We start from the raw sequence: 20,512 nt of genomic DNA, 5'->3' as shown, positions 1-20,512 counted from the left end.
AAAGAGACAATAGCATAAACAAATGGAAGGAAAGAGACAGGACAAAGGACAAACTGACTCACCTCTGAAAAAGTGAGTCTTCTTTTTGGCTGGTTTCCTTCACCCGTGTGTGCTCCTTGTATGCTTCTTGCACTTAGGTTTAGTGCTTTGTTGGAAGAGGCGGCGAGACGAAGGAGAGCAAATCTTTAGTTTGAAAATGTTTATTTGGAGAAGGCGGGTTATTTTTAGGTATGGACGGGTCGTCACGTGTAGAAGCGCGTGTATTTTTGCGTTTATAATAAATCAGCCACACGTTTATACACGCGATTTTTAGGATGTAGCCATGTTTATACACGCGATTTTTAGGATGTAGCCACGTTTATACACGCGATTTTCAGGATCTAGCCGCGTTGATACATGCGATTTTTAGGATGTAGCCGCGTTGATACACGCAATTTTCAGGATGTAGCTGCGTTTATACACGCGATTTTTATACTTTCATTAAAAACTGATTATGATTTTGTGTTTAATCTTTTGTACATGGGATGTCATCAACCTCCTCAAGCAGTTTTGGTGAGGATGAGACAATGTGTCGTCGTGATCACGATGTGTGGTTGGGACAAAGGATCAAGTGTATGTGTAATCGATGTCAAGGATGCATTGTACGAGTGCATCGAATTACCTTGAATCACATCTCCATGTATGGAGAATGGAATCAAACAGGTTTAGAGGTGAGTAGATGTAAATTGATAGTATTCAAATGACTCATGGTATCCAAATTAAATTAATGGAGTTGTAATATATATACTCTAATTGAAGCAGGATGCAGTACCACACCCTAACATGGTGCCCTACGCGTGGCGGACATTAGTAGGCCTCCCTCCTCTTGACACTTTGACTTAAAAGCAGTGTTAATGTGGACAATGCATGACTTTCCAGGATACAGCGATTGTTCTGGTAAGAATTCTAATTACCTCCCTACTCTAATACTATTGGCTATATTAATTATAACTATTGACTTTATTATTCTAACTTTTATTTATATTTTAACAAGTTTGAAAACATCAGGTAAACATGCATGTCCTGTTTGTGGCCCTTCATTAGTACATGAGTATGTTGACGGTTTGTGTAAGACCATATTCGATAATCATCATCGATTTCTCCCGTCAGATCATCCTAAATATGTTGCTAGTAAGAGTAATATTCCTCCACAAACACTTCGTGCAAAAGATTGGAAGGGTATTTGGGAGTCTACAAATATTCTTCCTCCAGATGGCATGAACAGGTATAGTAATGTTTTTCAATCTTGTTTTGTGTAGTCTCTAATTGGATTAAAGACCACATAAAGCAATCCCTTGTGTAGGTACTCCATTTTTTTTGGCTACCATATTGGACCCATCTTAAAATCAACCATCTTCTTGATCCCATGCACATCTTCAAGAATGTGGGATCTGGTATTTGGGAACATGTTATTGGTAAACGAGATAATGTTAGCGTACGGGAGGACTTGCGGGTCGCACGACGTATGCGTCAAGCTTGGCCATGAGAGGAGGGTGGGCATGTTCGTCTTCCGCCTGCACTATGGATTATATCAAAGAAAGAGGAGAAGCAGGTAAAGTAGGCCATCACTACTTTGCGTACTCCCACTAGATGCATGAGATCATTGAAGGGAGCCTTTACAACCACTAAGAAAAGAGGCGTTGAGCAACTATATGGGTTGAAGTCCCACGATTGGCACAAGATGCTCCAAGTAAGTGTTTTCCAATTCTTGTACGTTGAAATTAAATTTTGTAATGCCATACCTCCCCCATACATGTGCTCTTATGTGCGCAGTTCATACTACCTACTAGCATCGACCATTGTGCAAATAAGAGTTTGAAAAAATGTATTTATAAGATGGGCGAGCTTGTGAGGTATGTAAAACCCATGTCAGATCACCCTTCATTATACCTTGCAAAATGAACGTGCATAAGGTATAACGTACTATTCATTTATTTTTCAGATATGTTAGTTCCAAAGCAATTGATCCAACCACGTTGGATGATGCGCGTGTTGTGGCAATGGAGGTGGTTTGTTTGGTAGAGGAGACTTTTCCGCGAACCATTCTCACAAGTGACTACATCTCATTGAGCATTTAGTGGACGAAATTGCTTTGTGTGACACTGTGCATGCACATTGGATGTTCTTCCTAGAGTGCTTCATGAAGACCTTAAAAGACTTTGTGAGGCAAAGTGCAAGGCCCGAAGGAAGCATGGCCGAGGGTTGGTTGATACAAGAGTCTCTTGTGTATATTTCAGAATTTCTTGGTTAGGTGGACAGCTCTTTGCCACGACTATGGAGCAATGAAGAGGACTTGAGGATGACCTCTATTGTGCCTCGGACAGAGTAAAGTAATTGACAGAACATTGATTGATGATCTCAATTTCACTTGCATCCTTAATAGTGGAATTAGAAGGGATAACATAACATGTCCTTTCTTAATCGCCATAGAGGGTGGAAGATTATAATTCACCAATATCACTGGCCATACACTGTAAGAGGTGCTTTTGAGACCAAATGGGTTCACACCGTCCATACCCAATCCAAGTCTCAAGCTCCTAGGTTCTTCCTTGAAGCTTGGCCATGTGTCTTCAATATGCTTCCACGCAAGAGTGTCTGCAGGAGTTCTCCACTTGCCATCGGTTGATCGATGGGAGGAATGCCATGACATGAGCTCTATAATGGATTTGCACTTGAACATATGTTGGATACGAGGGATTATGGGAAAATGTTGCAGAACCTTACGAGGCATGTCCAAAGTTTTGAGATCTGCTCTATATCTTGCCTCTCCACAAGTAGGACACTCTCTTGTATCCTTATGTAGTCTACAAAACAAAACGCAATCATTGACGCATGCATGGATGCGCTTGTAATCTAATCCTCCAAGAGAGGTCACATGTTGCCTTGCCATATCTCTTGAGGTAGGTAATTTATTCTCCCTTGGAAGCATTTTACATAATAGCCTGCACGTGAAGACCATAAATGAGGAAAAGCATTCGAGTAATTGACCCACTAGCATAATTCACCATGTTTGCAAAATAGACTTTAAAGCTTACTTGAGTAATGCATTCAAACTTGCATTGCTCCATCCATAGATGGTTTGCAAGTTTAGTAACTCAAGGGAGGCACGTAGAACAGAGAATGTGCACCCCTCAAACAGTTGAGTCGATGCTGCGGTAAAAAGATCGTCCTGCTCCATGCTATCATCCGTCCCTTCAGATTGATGGACATATAAATCTCGCACCATATCATCAAACACCTCCTCCTCCACGGCTTCATGAGGTAATGGTGGAGGCTTACTATCACCATCAGTCCATGCATCCGTTAACGATCCCTCCTGAAGATCCCACCTCATATCGCCGACGGTTTGCCTCCTCTCACGAGACGAGCATAGGGTAACATATACGGGTGTGGCACTGCATCCTGTATCAGATTAAAATGGTATCATAACTCAAACATATGAACACCCATAGGTATCTCAATCAACCTTAACTCTTTAACACTTACCATGTTTACGGTCGCATCCCATTCTCCATACTTTGAGATGTGATTGAGTGTAATCCTGCATGCACGATACATGTTTCCTCGACATCGATTGTAAGATTCCTCCCCAGCCTCTCAAGATATCTAGCATCTTCCCCCTGTAATCAATCCCCTCTTCAGAAATATAAAAGATCTTGTCTCTACCTGTTTTGACATAGAGAGAGAAAATATTCTAGAGAGAGAATATTCAGATTTTGAATATTTTTAGATAGAAAAATTTCTCATATTATTAAAATAAGTTCCCCTGAAACAGAAGTTCAAAAAGATTTTCAGAAGGTGCATTAGAAATTAAGTATAATCGGTTCAAGAGGCATTATCCTAGGGGTGAAGATTTTTTCGAAATTTTAAATTAAGGTTCCTATGGACCAATAAGATTCATCCAAATGTGTGGAGGAGATAAATGGAAGAAATAAAGAAAATCCCCCCAAAAATGAGTAAATACTCACATAAGATGAAGAGTTGACTAAGGACAAGACTAATAGTTAAAAAGGGGAGATATTTAGAAGTAATGATGCATTTTTGACACCTTTGCATGGGGACCCCCTCATGAATGAGGCGCCTACTTCACATGTGCAATTGACTTTTAAATCTTCAAAAATTGAGATATTTCATCTCTCCTCTCTCCTAATTCAAGTCTAGTTCCAAAAAGTTAGCTTAAATGACCTAAAAATGGTCAAAAAGTGACTAAATTGAGTTAGAAAATTCTAGAATCAGTTTATTTGGTTAGGAGCTCAATTTTTCCTATAAATAGAAGCCCTCCCCTTTGTTGAAAACTCAATAGTGTTTATGCACTGTTACTCTACTCCTCCCAAGCCTAGAACTGTGAATTCATTAATAATTCACTAGTTTTTGACATTTCCCTCTTCCAAAGATTGGTGGCCACTCTTGTTACAAACAAGAGTTGAACCCTCAAACCATCAAGCCAAAGGAAAGCTCCAAGAAATTATGTAAGTAGAGATTCTTGTATTTTTCTTTATTGATTTTATGTTTTTCAAATGTTTATGATTGTTTGAAGTGATAAATGGATAATATGCCTTGATCGAAAGGCTTTTCCCCTCTCTCTTCTTAGAATCAACCCTTCTTTATCCTAGTTAAGTGAAAATTATAGGAATTAAACTTTTTAGAATGTTTTCTCTTTTATAAGTGAATTTTGATTAGTATAGATTACTCTAAATCAATTAGAGTTAATTTTTAAGATAAAATTAAGTTGAAAATTTTGAAAAATGGTCACCCATACAAAGGAGGTTATGGCAAAATTTTTGAAAATAAGAATTATCTTTTATTATGCTAAAAGAGTAATTCCTATCAATTCTATACTCTAAAAGTGTCATTTTCATGCATAGAAGATGCATATTGATTATTATTCTTATGCATAAAGGAATAATTTTCTTTTATTATGAAAGTGTTACTTTCATCAAAATAGATTTTTATGCATAAAGGTATGCATAAAAGATTATTACTTTATTATAAAAGTGTTACTTTTAACATAATTGATTTTCATGCATAAAAGTATGCATAAAAGATTATTATTTTTTATCATATTTGATTTTCATGCACAGAGGTATGCATAAAAGATTATTATTTTATTGTAAAAGTGTTATTTTTATCATAATTGATTTTCATGCATAAAGGTATGCATAAAAGATTATTATTTTATTGTAAAAGTATTATTTTTATCATATTTGATTTTCATGCATAGAGGTATGCATAAAAGATTATTATTTTATTATAAAAGTGTTATTTTTATCATAATTGATTTTCATGAATAAAGGTATGCATAAAAGATTATTATTTTATTATAAAAGTGTTACTTTTAACATAATTGATTTTCATGCATAGAGGTATGCATAAAAGATTATTATTTTATTGTTAAAATATTACTTTTATCATATTTGATTTTCATGCATAGAGGTATGCATAAAAGATTATTATTTTAATATAAAAGAGTTACTTTTATCACACTTGATTTTCATGCATAGAGGTATGCATAAAAGATTATTATTTTAATATAAAAGAGTTACTTTTATCACATTTGATTTTCATGCATAGAGGTATGCATAAAAGATTATTATTTTAATATAAAAGAGTTACTTTTATCATATTTGATTTTCATGCATAGAGGTATGCATAAAAGATTATTATTTTATTATAAAAGTGTTACTTTTATCACATTTGATTTTCATGCATAGAGGTATGCATAAAAGATTATTATTTTAATATAAAAGAGTTACTTTTATCACATTTGATTTTCATGCATAGAGGTATGCATAAAAAATTATTATTTTAATATAAAAGAGTTACTTTTACCACATTTGATTTTCATGCATAGAGGTATGCATAAAAGATTATTAATTTAATATAAAAGAGTTACTTTTATCATATTTGATTTTCATGCATAGAGGTATGCATAAAAGATTATTATTTTCATATAAAAGTGTTACTTTTATCATATTTTATTTTCATGCATAGAGGTATGCATAAAAGATTATTATTTTAATGTAAAAGTGTTACTTTTATCATATTTGAATTTCATGCATAGAGGTATGCATAAAAGATTATTTTTTATTATAAAAGTATTACTTTTATCATATTTGATTTTTATGCATAAATGGGTGCATAAAAGATATTTTTTTATACTAAAAGTGTGATTTTCATCAAAATGGATTTTATGCATAAATTAGATGCATAAGAGAATTTTTTTTATTCTAAAAGTGTAATTCCTACTAAATTGGATTTATGCATGGAAAGATGCATAAAGAATTTATTTTAATCCAAAAGTGTCATTCTCATTTGAAATGAATTTATGCATAGGAAGATGCATAAAAGATTGATTTTTAATTCAAAAGTGTCATTCTCATTTAAAGTGAATTTATGCATAAAAGATTGATTTTTATTTCGAAAGTGTTATTCTCCGTAAAATGGAATTTATGCATAAATAGATGCGTGAAGAAATCTTCTATCAAATATAAGAATTCTCTTGTATTCTATAAATAGATATAAGGATGTGATAAGATGCGTATGAGAAGTGATAGGATGTGATAAGATGCATATGGGAAGTGATAGGATGTGATAAGAGGTGTATGAGATGTGATAGGATGTGATAAGATGTGTATGAGATGTGATAGGATGTGCTAAGATGAGTTAGGATGTGATAAGATGTGTATGGGATGAGGTAAGAAGTGTATCTGATGGGAAAAGATGTATATGGGTTATGATAGGGCGAGAATGGACGTGATGTAGAGTGGATGTATGGATGTGGATGTGTATGTATGAATGTGAATGTGGATGTGGATGTGGATGTGGATGTATGGATGTAGATACGGATGTGGATGTATGTATGTGGATGTGGATGTATGAATGAGGATGTGAAAATGGATGTATGCATGTAGATGTGGATGTATGGATGTGAATGTGGATGTGGATGTGGATGTATGGATGTAGATACGGATGTAGATGTATATATGTGGATGTGGATGTATGAATGAGGATGTGAAAATGGATGTATGCATGTGGATGTAGATGTATGTATGCATGTGGATGTAGATGTATATAAATGTGAATAAGGATGTGGAATGTGGATATGGATGTCTGGATGTGAATGTGAATGTGAATGTGGATGTGTGAATGGGGATATGGATGTAGATATGGAATGTGAATGTGGATGTATGTGAATGTGAATGTGGATGTGTGAATGGAGATATGGAATGTGGATGTGGATGTATATGAATGTGAATGAGGATGTGTATGTAGAATAATGAATGTGAATGTGTATGTGAAATAATGTGTCGTCGATATGAGTGAATGGATGAGAATGAGTACACATATGAATGGATGAGAATGAGTACACATATGAATGGAATGTAGAATAAGTAATGTGAACTGTGGAGGGATAATGTGGAAAGATGGGAGTTCACTATAGAAACTGTTTTTATGACCTATTTGTAAATGATTGTTTTATGTCAAGAATGCTGGGGAAGAATTTTGACCATCTTGTAATTAAGGTCGTGGAGACCTAACTGTTAAAGTTGCAACTGCTGACGGAGAGTCAATGGAGGACGTCTCGCGTAGCAAGTCGGCCGAGGTCTTGACCAGCCTCGGTTTGATCTAAATGGTGAGCTTCCGGTACGGTGGATGAGGGACCAAGGAAGCGGCCTATGAGTGAAGCGCTAGGTGACCTGCGAAGGATCCTAGAGGGTGCTGACCATACAGTGCTCGGGCTCTGGGTCGCCGAAGATACCCACACGTGCGTCGTGGAAGATATTGGAACAAGGAGTAAGAGTTGTTTTCTGAAACCGGGCATGGATTTGGTTGATTGACCTTGCTGGTCCTCAACGGATGAGTCCATGGCTCTCTTATATGGATCTATTGATTGATCTTGGTGATCTTCAACGAGGATTCCATCTTGATTTTTATATGTGAAAATATTGTCGGGTACTATGAGCTAAGAACTATTGAAAAGGACCCTGAGTGAACAGGCGGTGAGCGTTCTAGCTGCCAATGATGCCATAAGTACACCGATGATTGAATGATTGGAAATATGGATTCAACCAGAGATTTTGAGGATTGTCATCAGTGACATAATGGTTTCATTAAAGGATTATTTCAAAGTTAGTTGATGCTGAGAAAAAGGCAATTTCATATTGGGTGCGTAAGTGGTGTGACTAGTTTTATGTTTGCATGAACTTCTGGCTAGGGGGACAGGGAACTCTTTACCTTGGTACCGAGGACAAAACCTAACCAAATTCCTAATTGGATCCCTTCACTACAGTGGTTGGATGGTTGGCTACTAACCCATGGGACTGGATGGGGTTAGGCTGGACTAATGGATCCATAAATCGGGACTCAATTTCTGTTTAGTTCGATAGATGAAGTAAATCCCGGACAAAAATTGTTCTATGGAAAAAGGATCAACGGCTGTGCCTCTCGATGAGGAAAAAAGTGTTGGTCTCTATGATCCAAGTGCAATCTGTCCCTTGAATCTGACTATGGAACTTACGAGTTCGGTCAGATCAGTTCAGTTAAGTAAGGCTTTTAACTACGTTAGGGAAAAGCTATCCTGGTGGAATCGCCCGTGCTTTCCGGGCAAGAGAAGTTTTTCCAAGTTCGGTTTGGAAGAATCGAGGAATTAGTCACCTGTCCAGATATCCGTGGGTGAGGCCCCAAGTGTGGGACCCTGCCCTACGCAAGATGTGCTACTTCCGCTGCCAGCACCCCGAATCCGTTGCGCGGTGGGGATAGGGATCTCACATCGATCACACATACCATTGATTTTTTGCTGCAACCACATTTCGCGATGGTGGATACGGAGGGATTCATCCTCACTAGAGCTACTTGTTGAAGATGAAGACATCCTACAAATAAACAACCCAAAAAAATTACTCTTGTATCAAATATTTAATCTTAAAACTCTGTGGCGCGTCTATTTGCGAGTCTGAAACCGCGTCTGTTCTGTGTGGTACGCGTCTATAGGCGCGTCTAAACTTCTGTAAATGCGCAATTACACGCGGTTTTAGACGCGATAGTAGATGCGACATTAGACGCTCCTCTAGACGCGATTTTCATTTTCAAACCTACTTTTAGCGCGCTTACTTTTCTTCACATACTTTTAATGGGCTTGCTTTGCTATTAACAGATCCATAGCCTAGCATCCACACTTATCTTCAAGCACCCACACTTATCTACAGGCTTACACAATTATCTCCAAGCACACAAGAGAAGAGGGTGAACAAGGAAGAGAAGAAAGAGAAGCAGCTTTGAAGAAGGACAAGAAGCTTCCATACCTCTATCCAAGGTAAGTCTCTTTAGGGTTGATCTTCTTTGAAAGTTGCTCTCATTTGATTCGTCCTTTGCTCTCTTTGAAACGAATGTTTTTGGTACAACAATTGTGTTTTTGTGTCGGGCGCGTCGGGCGCATGTCCTTTTCATCTTTTTAGAATGTATGTCTGTCAGAGCACGTCTATAGACGCATCTCAGAGCACGTCTAAAAATGCGTCTATAGACGCGTCTACTCTGTGCTGGAAACAAGTAGCCACGTCTGTAGACGCGCTGTTAAACGCGCAAATAGACACTGTATTTTTTCCTGTCCTTTCTCCTCTCTTTTATCCCCACTTTTTCTACTCTCCTTTCTCCTCTCTTTTCCTCTCCTTTCTCCTCTCTTTTATCCTCTCTTTTTCTCTCTTTTTCTCCTTTTTTCTATCTTTTCATCTCCTTTCTCCTCTCTTTTTCTCTCTTTTTCTCCTCTCTTTTCCTCTCCTTTCATGGAAATAAGTGATTGCATGAATGAAGAAAGGGATTGCATGGATGATGGAAAGGGATTACATGATTGAAGAAGGGGATTGCATTAATGATGGAAAGGAAAAGCATGATTGAAAAAATAGATTGCACTCTATATTTTCCTCTCTTTTTCCTTCTCTCTTTTATCCTCTCTTTCCTTCTCTTTTTGTCTCTCTTTTTCTCTCTTATCTCCTCTCTTTTTCTCTCTTTTTTTCTCCTCTCTTTTCCTCTATTCTCCTCTCTTTTTCTCTCTTTTTTTCTCCTCTCTTTTCCTCTATTCTCCTCTCTTTTTCTCTCCTTTATCCCCCTCTTTTTTCCTCTATTCTTCTCTCTTTTATCCCCTCTTTTTCTCCTCCTTTCTCCTCTCTTTTATCCCCGCTATGCATGCCTTTTCTACTCTCTTTCCTTCTCTCTTTTTCTCTCTTTTTCTCTTCTTTTTCTCTTCTCAGTTCATCAGTAATCTTCTTTTTTTCTTTTTTCCAGTTCATCATGTGGCCAGGAAGCGCTTCCGGCTCACCTGATCCTCGGGAATCCATCTTTCGGGACTTATATAACCTTTTGGGGCACCCTCCCAGTCCTGCGGAGTTATACGGCTGGTACTCTAAACATCCCCTAGGAGTCGGCAGTACAGACTCCAAACCACCCCAACCCCACACCTTTTGAGATAACCCCAGTGGAGTCAACACAGCCCAGCCGGCTACAAAGCCGAGACCCTTCCCCCATGCCGTCCTATGTCCCTTCCCCCATGCCATCAGGAGGCCCTTCTGTCTCGCAGAGCTGTCGACGTACTCCCGTGCAATCGAGACTTGGTTCTCCAGCAGCAGCTTCAGGTGGCCAGCGTACTAGCTCGACATGACACAGTAGCAGGCGTAGTAGCAAGGAGAGCGGTGGGGGATGCATGGCACAGTGCTTTGGGAGGGGTAGTGGTGGGGACGAGAATGATTCAGATGATTTAGACGTGCCTTTGGGGGTGATGGTACGATCTACTATGACATCACTCAGACAGGAGGCATCTTGATGGATGCACATGGATGCATGGGGGAAGGACATCATGGCCTTCATGCGCTCTGTAATTGCTAACAATTACAGAGATTGCTTTATTCGCTACAAAGATCAACCAAAGAGGTTAGCTGATGAGACCCTTGCTGCTGTTCGCTCTAGGTATCCTAACCCCCCCAATGTTCAGTTCACATATAAATGGGCCAAGTCAAAGATTGTTTCGATACTTAGCAATAAAAGATCTTTGCTTAAGAGGCATACACTAGCGGAGCTTGCCGGGCTCCAGGGAGGTCAACCACTAAGGGGCCCGCCCCACACCGCTCACAAGCGTGAGTGGAAGAAAGCAATGAAGTCAGCGAAGGAGGAACCCAGTCTAAAGCATGTGGAGGCACGAAGGATCCAAATGGAGCAATATGGAAGCATGCATTTTGGAGCAGGGGGTGTTGAATCATGGGAGGCCCAGTTTGTAAGTATCGATCTCAAATTACGTGTATAAACACGTCTATACATGCATCTGTCTTTGTTTAAATTTCTCTCTGACCGTCTATTTTTGCGTCTATATGCGCGTCTGTGTGTGCGTCTATAGGTGCTTCTATAAGCGCGTCTGTTTGCTACCTTTTAAATGCGCCTTTAGATGCGGGTCTGTAGACGCGCTAATAGACGTGCAAATAGACGTGCCCGTAAGTTTTTTTTTTGGAGTAAACGCGTCTGTGTGCGCATCTGTAGGTGCTTTGTCTTGTTGTGATGCGTTATCTAGGTTTGTCTTAGAGGTGGAGAAAAGAAGCAAGTTAAACCAAATGAAAGAAGCATGTGGTATCGAGCTTGGGTTCTTGCAAAGAGACAAGACAAGGGAAAAATAACCCTAGTACCTGGAGTGATCAGCCTCGCCTTCATATGACACAATCCAAATTATCAAAAAATTAAGCATTATATAAACATAGCTATTGTATAGGTGATTCAAGTATAAAAATATTGATATATTTCGAAAGTAGTGCTTTGATTTACTTTCAGTTATTTAAAATTTAAGTAAATTTTAGTCTTCTATGAGAATCAAATTGTAAAATTATGTCGAATACTCAAAAAAGGTATATATTTTTAATATTTGGAAGGGAATCTTTCGAGGTTGTTAACTTGTATGGCATTGGCCCATTGAAGTATAATGTATTGATATTAGGTTAAGTTTTTGGACTATGGTGCCTAGGAAGAATAGCAAAAATCAAGCTATTCCTGTAAGAAAAGGGAGCATTTAGATGCTTTATTCATATAAGTACATTGTTTAATTCTAGGAACGAGGACTGATCATTACGATTAGCTCCAAGGACTTCTCCTCGAAGTGGGTTACGAAGAGCTTGCAGTTGGTTACCATGTCCAATATAGCCTTCATGAGAATCGGTGAGTTTGCTACTTGATGATGGGGGGAGGGTTCCATCACTGCCAGCGAGGGCGTTATACTTATCTTTTCTTGTGAAGGTGGTGCATTCAAAGTTGAGGGTATCGGCCAGGACGCGTTGGATGTAGTTGGCGACCTCGAAGGGGGTTTTCCCGGCAGAACAGGTGAGCTCCTTGGGTAATTCATGAAGGAAGGTGACCTCATAGACGGGGCTGGGGTTCATGAAGAAGTAGAAGCAATCCATGCCCTTCCACCCTCTTGCCGTAGTGGCATGGAACATGCTCATGTGGTTGTTCATGGACACGGGAACTATGTGGTCGGCTAGCTCAGCAAAGAGCGCGCTGAACCTAAGCAAGAAGGGCTCCCTGCACGTTGTCCCCTCTGGACATATCACCAGATCCCCTTCTTTCAGAAGCTTTTGGATGCTCGTAGCGTCCCTCTGCCTGTCCCTCGATAGCCTCACCGTCCTAATCGGTGAAATGATTTCAGACACCCGTGACAACGAATAGGTCAGCGCACTGACCGGCCGCCCAACTGCACATGACACAAATATAGGGTCCAATAGCGTCTTGTGTGTGCACACAAATAGTACCCCGTGCTTGCCCCCGTTTTTCTTCACAGATACAGGTGGTATTCCCTTCACAATCACCCTCACCCCCAAGCTTCTCAAGGCATGACACACAAGGTTCATTGGTAGTAGAGCTCCTGCTGCCACCCTGATTAGGGCCAAAATGAAGCCGACTGGTAGCCAAATAACGACTATTAATGCCCATAATGGGGTTGGACGCTTCACTAATCTCCCATCATGGAATACCATGGGCTTGGGTAGCCTGCTCTGGTAGTGCCTCCTCTTTCAGGTGGCTTGGCACCACGTAGCCTTCCTGCCACCAAAATCAAGAGAAGAAAGGTTCATTATCAGCTTTTTAACCCCTTTGGCTCAAAAAATCTACGTTAGCCTAAAGCCTTGATAATTCCATGATTCTCCTTAAACCTCCATCATATAGCCTTATAGCTCTGGCGCTGGCTATGTCATCATGTGTAAATTTGATTGCTAACTTGACAATTGTAGTCAGTTGTTGCGAGTGCTGCAATCACTTAATTACGTACCACCTTAATTTCTTAAACCAATGCAATAATACACCCCATCTAATTAGCTCGAATTTGATCCTTTTCTAGACACCTAAGTAGTGGGTTAATAAACCCTGGCACCAGCTAATTAGCTCAAGTTTTAGCATTTTTGAGCTCAAATTCTAGCGATAAATACCAAGCACTTAATCAGATCAAATTTCAGTTTAGAAGCCAATTACCTTGTACGTTGCCAGGAAAGGGTAGTCACTGGGGCGATCACCCAAGCCAACATCAGGCAATGCGTCTCCAAATCGCTGCTTGGGAGCCGTGGCTTTGTTGTCGCCCACCATGACACCAGGGCTTTTGAGAAAGCCGGTGGCGTGGCTAATCTCGAGCTCAGAGCCGATCACCCCGTCGACACCCAGGTACTCTTTGGCAAACCTCACCACGCCGGACGCCTCACCACCCTATGAGCATGGGCATAACAAATATAGCTATCAATAAAAAATCTATAATAAAATCTTATACAGCCTCTTGAATGGCACATATTACATTAGAGGCCCATCTCATTCCAAGCTTCCAATCATCACAAATCTGTCTCACAATTCTCATGAATGTAAGCTTGGGTATCAGAAGATTAACATGTTTTTGGGCCTTCCTTATTTCTCTAAGGGAATTCATATGCTGGTTAATCCTCTTCTTCAGCTTCTTCTTTATACTAATTTACTTTCACTTACTACTTTCTCTACCAAACTTGGACATGTTCTAACCCTCCTTTATATCTTCTTTGTTCTAGCCATCTATGACCAATCAGACAAAAGAAAACAAATTAGACACAACAAAACTTGAAGCATAAGCTAGATACCCAAGTTACAAAAAGAGGCATGAAATAAAACCTTGTTGCCAAATGGAAAGACGACGCGATAATGTGATTTCAATGACCCCGCTTGGTTGATATCACGCCATGTTTCCATGAGATATCAAAACCACTAGTGCCCCACAGATACCAGAACAGAGCCCCCTTAGATTAATTTGGTCATTTTGGGTGTTGCTAATAAAGATTCAATCTTAAGGCATCATGCTCAATAAACAATATTTTACTTGAATCTTGCTTTGAGAGCATGCATATTGAGAGGCCTTCGTTTGTTCCCATAAGAGAACAATGCCAAATGATGGCAAACTTTGCTTTGATTGGCCTACTTAACCTTTTCATCTAGCGGAGCCTTCAAATGCTTATTTTTACAAGGTTGTTAATGGTGACGTCTCAAATCTTGCTGATATTGTTCCTAGAAAAGAATACACCTTCATTGTGACCAATATTCCTTATGGATTCAATATGACTTGCTCTGTTAATGGTGACGTCTCAAATCTTGCTAATATTGTTCCTAGAAAAGAATACATCTTCATTGTGGCCAATATTCGTTATGGATTCAATATGACTTTGCTCTACTAATGATGAGAAAGCCTTTGTATATAAGCAAATCTCAAAGATGTTGAAGGTTTTGCAACAACTTCTCTTTTGCGAGTGGTTATTTTTCATAGTACTATGCAAGCAACATTTGTCAATGTTGCTTTGGGGAGTGAGACTCATGCTCATGAGTCTTTAGTGTGGTATGTCTCATTTTTTTTATTTAATTTATGTATTTTTCTTTAAATTATTTTGTATTTCATTATGCAAAACTTTACATCTTAAGAACTTTACAACTTTTTACAAAGTCAAATCCAATATTGATCACGTGCTTGGGTTTCATTTTTTAAGAGCTGACTTGAGATGATGGCAATTAGATATTATGGCGAGATAGAGAAAAAACGTGTTAAGGCTCATGTTTCATAAACAAATGTCTCTAATGTTTTTGTTTTTCTTGCTGTCACTCGCAAGCTTCGTCATGTAAGTAACATAGTCCAAATCATTAGTAAATCCGTATCAGAAGCCTCAGTGATTAATCAATCGTTTGATTGATCTTTTCTCACTTCAAGATGATTGGGTTTTGGATCTCTTCTCTAGGACAAGTATAGATTGGATCTCTAACATTTTTTCTCTGAGATCTCAAAGTATGTATTTTTCATTTTAAAGATTTAAACTTTATTGTCACGGGACGACTATAACTTGTGCATTACAACGCAACCGGAATTGTGCGGCTGTGGAGCTTGATAAGGTTTAAGCGTGCTTCGTATCCATGCGAATAAAGGTCTTTTTCAGAGCTACCTGATCAAGACCAAGAGGTCGGTGTAACCTCTACTGAGAACAATGAAAAGTTTCAGTTTGCTTCTAAAGAACCATTACCTCCTCTATCTGATGAGCCAGGGGAATTAGCAAACTTAGCTGAGGTGGAAGAAGGTGAAGGCGATGTCTTAATGCTTTCAAACACAGAAGAAGCTGTAATGGAGGGAGATGAAAATAATAATGGTAGGCAAAAAATATCCCCAACCCCGGATCAAATTGATCCCTACACAGCAAGTAGGATTGATAGGACTTTATATTTGAGAATTGATACTTTGTAGTTGAACAAGGTGAATATACATCAATAATAGGATGTCATCATATGATTTTGATAGCTTTAGGTCGATCTAGGTTTCTCCTTAGCAAAGTAAAAACTTTGTATGTCAATTAGACTTTACTCAATATGTTTTTTAATAATGTTTTTAGTATTACAGTCTTTTCTTTGAATTTAATTGATTCTAGTTTACTTGTGATTTGAAATTGTTGTTGTTGAAAAGTGTTAGAGCACTATTTATTATCTTCAAATGATGATGCATTGTAATTGGTTTATTCAATTATAGATTTTGATATATCATTAATGAGAAATCTTAATGATTGCAATATTAATTCTCAAAATATCAAGCTTTACCTGTATAAAAGAATGTAGCATTACACAAGCTCTACAATTTAATTAACTTAAGATTTGCTAACTAAATCGCTTGATTAGGTTTGTCTTAGCGGTAAGATATGTGGAGAAAAGAAGCAAGTTAAACCAAATGAAAGAAGCATGTGGTATCGAGCTTGGGTTCTTGCAAAGAGGCAAGACAAGGGAAAAATAACCCTAGTACTTGGAGTGATCAGCCTCGCCTTCATATGACACAATCCAAATTATCAAAAAATTAAGCATTATATAAACATAGCTATTGTATAGGTGATTCAAGTATAAAAATATTGATATATTTCGAAAGTAGTGCTTTGATTTACTTTCAGTTATTTAAAATTTAAGTAAATTTTAGTCTTTTGTGAGAATCAAATTGTAAAATTATGTCGAATACTCAAAAAAGGTATATATTTTTAATATTTAGAAGGGAATCTTTCGAGGTTGTTAACTTGTATGGCATTGGCCCATTGAAGTATAATGTATTGATATTAGGTTAAGTTTTTGGACTATGGTGCGTAGGAATAATAGCAAAAATCAAGCTATTCCTGTAAGAAAAGGGAGCATTTAGATGCTTCATTCATATAAGTACATTGTTTAATTCTAGGAACGAGGACTGATCATTACGATTAGCTCCAAGGACTTCTCCTCGAAGTGGGTTACGAAGAGCTTACAGTTGGTTACCATGTCCAATATAGCCTTCATGAGAATCGGTGAGTTTGCTACTTGATGATGGGGGGAGGGTTCCATCACTGCCAGCGAGGGCGTTATACTTATCTTTTCTTGTGAAGGTGGTGCATTCAAAGTTGAGGGTATCGGCCAGGACGCGTTGGATGTAGTTGGCGACCTCGAAGGGGGTTTTCCCGGCAGAACAGGTGAGCTCCTTGGGTAATTCATGAAGGAAGGTGACCTCATAGACGGGGCTGGGGTTCATGAAGAAGTAGAAGCAATCCATGCCCTTCCACCCTCTTGCCGTAGTGGCATGGAACATGCTCATGTGGTTGTTCATGGCCACGGGAACTATATGGTCCGCTAGCTCAGCAAAGAGCGCGCTGAACCTAAGCAAGAAGGGCTCCCTGCACGTTGTCCCCTCTGGACATATCACCAGATCCCCTTCTTTCAGAAGCTTTTGGATGCTCGCAGCGTCCCTCTGCCTGTCCCTCGATAGCCTCACCGTCCTAATCGGTGAAATGATTTCAGACACCCGTGACAACGAATAGGTCAGCGCACTGACCGGCCGCCCAACTGCACATGACACAAATATAGGGTCCAGTAGTGTCTTGTGTATGCACACAAATAGTACCCCGTGCTTGCCCCCCTTCTTCTTCACAGACACAGGTGGTATCCCCTTCACAATCACCCTCACCCCCAAGCTTCTCAACGCGTGACACACAAGGTTCATTGGTAGTAGAGCTCCTGCTGCCACCCTGATTAGGGCCAAAATGAAGCCGACTGGTAGCCAAATAACGACTATTAATGCCCATAATGGGGTTGGGCGCTTCACTAATCTCCCATCATGGAATACCATGGGCTTGGGTAGCCTGCTCTGTGGTAGCGCCTCCTCTTTCAGGTGGCTTGGCACCACGTAGCCTTCCTGCCAAAATCAAGAGAAGAAAGGCTCGTTATCAGCTTTTTAACCCCTTTGGCTCAAAAAATCTACGTTAGCCTATAAAAGCCTTGATAATTCCATGATTCTCCTTAAGCATCCATCATATAGCCTCATAGCTCTGGCGCTGGCTTTGTCATCGTGTGTATTTGATTGCTAACTTGACAACTGTAGTCAAGTCAGTTGTTGCGAGTGCAATCACTTAATTACGTACCACCTTAATTTTCTTAAACCAATGCAATAAGACACCCCATCTAATTAGCTCGAATTTGATCCTTTTCTAGACACCTAAGTAGTGGGTTAATAAACCCTGGCAATACGTATCACCAGCTAATTATCTCAAGTTTTAGCATTTTTGAGCTCAAATTCTAGCGATAGAAATACCAAGCACTTAATCAGATCAAATTTCAGTTTACAAGCCAATTAATTACCTTGCACGTTGCCAGGAAAGGGTAGTCACTGGGGCGATCACCCAAGCCAACATCAGGCAATGCGTCTCCAAATCGCTGCTTGAGAGCCGTGGCTTTGTTGTCGCCCACCATGACACCAGGGCTTTTGAGAAAGCCGGTGGCGCGGCCGGACTGGCTAATCTCGAGCTCAGAGCCGATCACCCCGTCGACACCCAGGTACTCTTTGGCGAAGGGCTCGATCATGATGCGCGGGTTGGCCGTGAGAATGTATCGACTCCCAAAAGAGGAAAAAGCCCTCCACGTCTCCGGGTGCACATCTTCCACGTAGAACTTGGGCAAGACCGCCCGCGCCACCGACACTACGTCCGCCTCCCTCACACCCGCGCACGACACGAAAACCATCAGCTTTATGGCCGCCGCCTCCGACACAACGTGGTACAGAAACCATGCGACCGGAGACAGCAACAACAGAGCGGCAAACCTCACCACGCCGGACGCCTCAAAGGCAAGCAGCATAAAGTATGGAAAGGAGCTGCTGCCCCTCAGTATGGTCCCGTCTAGATCCGACACTACTGTCTGCTTCTCCCTACCCTCGGAGCTACATTGATACACAGATGAGAATAACTGCTTGGAGTTACACCTTGCAAAACCCCCCATTTTTGAAACGAAGAGACAAGCAGCAATTGCTATCTAATTAAGGATGTCGAACCGGATGGCTTTGAATATGTTCCTCTCTAAGTTTTAGTTCTGATCATGGGTGAGATGAATGAGCCGTGCCCCTCTCTTTATAGGGATTCTCTCTCTCTCTCTCTCTCTCTCTCTCTCTCTCTTCTCAATCGCAGAAGAGCCATAACTAGTTGGAACACCTTGAGCGTGCTTGTTGAGGCAGCGGAGAAATGGACAAATGTCATTTGAGGTAGCTTGTATTTCACTTTCGGCCAGCGCCCTTCTACTCTATTTCAAATTAGTGGTTGGCCTCTGCCTCTTCTTCTTGATCTCCCAAGACATGCTCATTCCATTTTCAAGGTGAAGGTGGTTGTTATGGTTGTTCACTTACCTTGCTTTCCGACTTGAGTTTGACTCTCCTTGGATTTGACAAAAATACCCAAAATATCGATTTTATTGACTTGTGCACTAGAATATGCTAATTTTGAGCAGAGACTCGAGAGGACACGAGAGTCACGACTCACAATACCTTCCTTTTGGGCATAGTCACAAATTTTTAGTGTGCATTAAATGTGGCCGATTCAATTAACCCCCATACGTGATCACAAGAACGAGTCATCAAAACAAAGTCAAGTAGTAGGTTATCATTTTCAAAGATTAAAATTCAAGGCAATTTCACATTAATATTCAACTCAAGAGCATAAAAGTGTTCAATGAGCTCTATAACTAATCAAAAGCGGGATGCTTTTAAGATTGAATTCACTCTTTGTGAATTCAAACTACTTAAAAGGGGGATGTTGTTTCTAGTTACAAGAGAAGATTGTATTCACAGTGTGTCTATATTGCCAAAAAATGCAAGAAATCCCAAACTTTTTTGGTCAAATATTTATTTGCCAAAAGAATTTCATCATGTTCATGATAATTATTTCTCATTTCTCTTATCACCAACTTTATTATTTTTTAAAGACAAAGTTATTAAATTTTGAAGCTTTATGACTATCAAATGTTATATACAAGCATAGTGTTCAAAAAAGAGAGGTCAAAAATGGACCCCGATAACCATGTTAAATGTGAAAATCCAAAGTCGTGTTGAAACTAGAGTAAGAAATCTACGAAAGATGAGAAAGTACTACAAGGGGTCGGGACCATACAAACGGGAAGTTCCTGACAGGATTACATGCCACATAAAGCACGTCGGTATATCTGTCTGAAAATAAAAGGATGCTAGAAAATTTCATTCGGTGGTGGTATGGATACCAGCAATATAGTAGGGCGATTTGCATCGCTAAAGATCACATCAAAGCACCATGATCGTGCTTTAGAGCTATGGTATCGTGCTTTCGTAGGAAGAATTGTACCCACCACTATCTTGATATACATAGCTTAATTAAACCTTTATCTTCAATTAGACATTCATAATCGACTTTCCATATCTTTCCAAACATATTTAATTACTTTTTCACACCTTTCTAAACATGTATAATCAACGCCGTGCACTGTTCTATATCTCCAAAAAGATATATGTAATCAATGACGTTTGTGGTGGTCGGCTAAAACATGTGCTCTAGATCATTGGATGCATATGAATATTAGGATCGTGGTATAACATACCACGATCGTGGTAAAGAAATACTCCTATCATGATAAAGAAATACCATGATCGTGTTATATTAAACAACGA

General features: G+C 39.4%; 1 protein-coding gene and 1 pseudogene across 1 annotated transcript; both read right to left on the bottom strand.

Moving 5' to 3' along the window:
• Positions 1-12,092: 12,092 nt before the first annotated feature.
• On the bottom strand, positions 12,093-13,903 carry LOC147611637 (glycerol-3-phosphate acyltransferase RAM2 pseudogene; annotated as a pseudogene).
• A 1,502-nt stretch (positions 13,904-15,405) lies between these two features.
• LOC147611636 (glycerol-3-phosphate acyltransferase RAM2-like) lies at positions 15,406-18,922 on the bottom strand. The gene is made up of 4 exons (XM_086784936.1): positions 18,187-18,922; positions 16,834-17,743; positions 15,576-15,668; positions 15,406-15,497 (listed from the first exon to the last, which is right to left on the bottom strand). Exons 1-4 carry the CDS (start codon positions 18,820-18,822, stop codon positions 15,406-15,408), a joined length of 1,731 nt encoding a protein of 576 aa, XP_086641062.1. The 5' UTR covers positions 18,823-18,922.
• Positions 18,923-20,512: the final 1,590 nt, after the last annotated feature.

Source organism: Cibotium barometz, chromosome 47 (assembly GCF_041138505.1).
Source record: "Cibotium barometz isolate CiBa-2024 chromosome 47, ASM4113850v1, whole genome shotgun sequence".
Lineage (NCBI taxonomy): Eukaryota > Viridiplantae > Streptophyta > Polypodiopsida > Cyatheales > Cibotiaceae > Cibotium > Cibotium barometz.
This window is presented reverse-complemented; position numbering and strand designations above follow the sequence as displayed.

Excerpts from the sequence above, each read along its gene's own strand:
- LOC147611636 (XM_086784936.1), bottom strand. The coding sequence starts at position 18,822 with ATGGGGGGTTTTGCAAGGTGTAACTCCAAGCAGTTATTCTCATCTGTG. Across the intron at positions 15,669-16,833 it reads TGAAGGCTATATTGGACATG|CTTCTTCTGTGTTTGAAAGC; the intron begins GTAACCAACTGT and ends CCTCCATTACAG. Across the intron at positions 15,498-15,575 it reads TGGCTCATCAGATAGAGGAG|GTAGCTCTGAAAAAGACCTT; the intron begins GTAATGGTTCTT and ends GGTCTTGATCAG.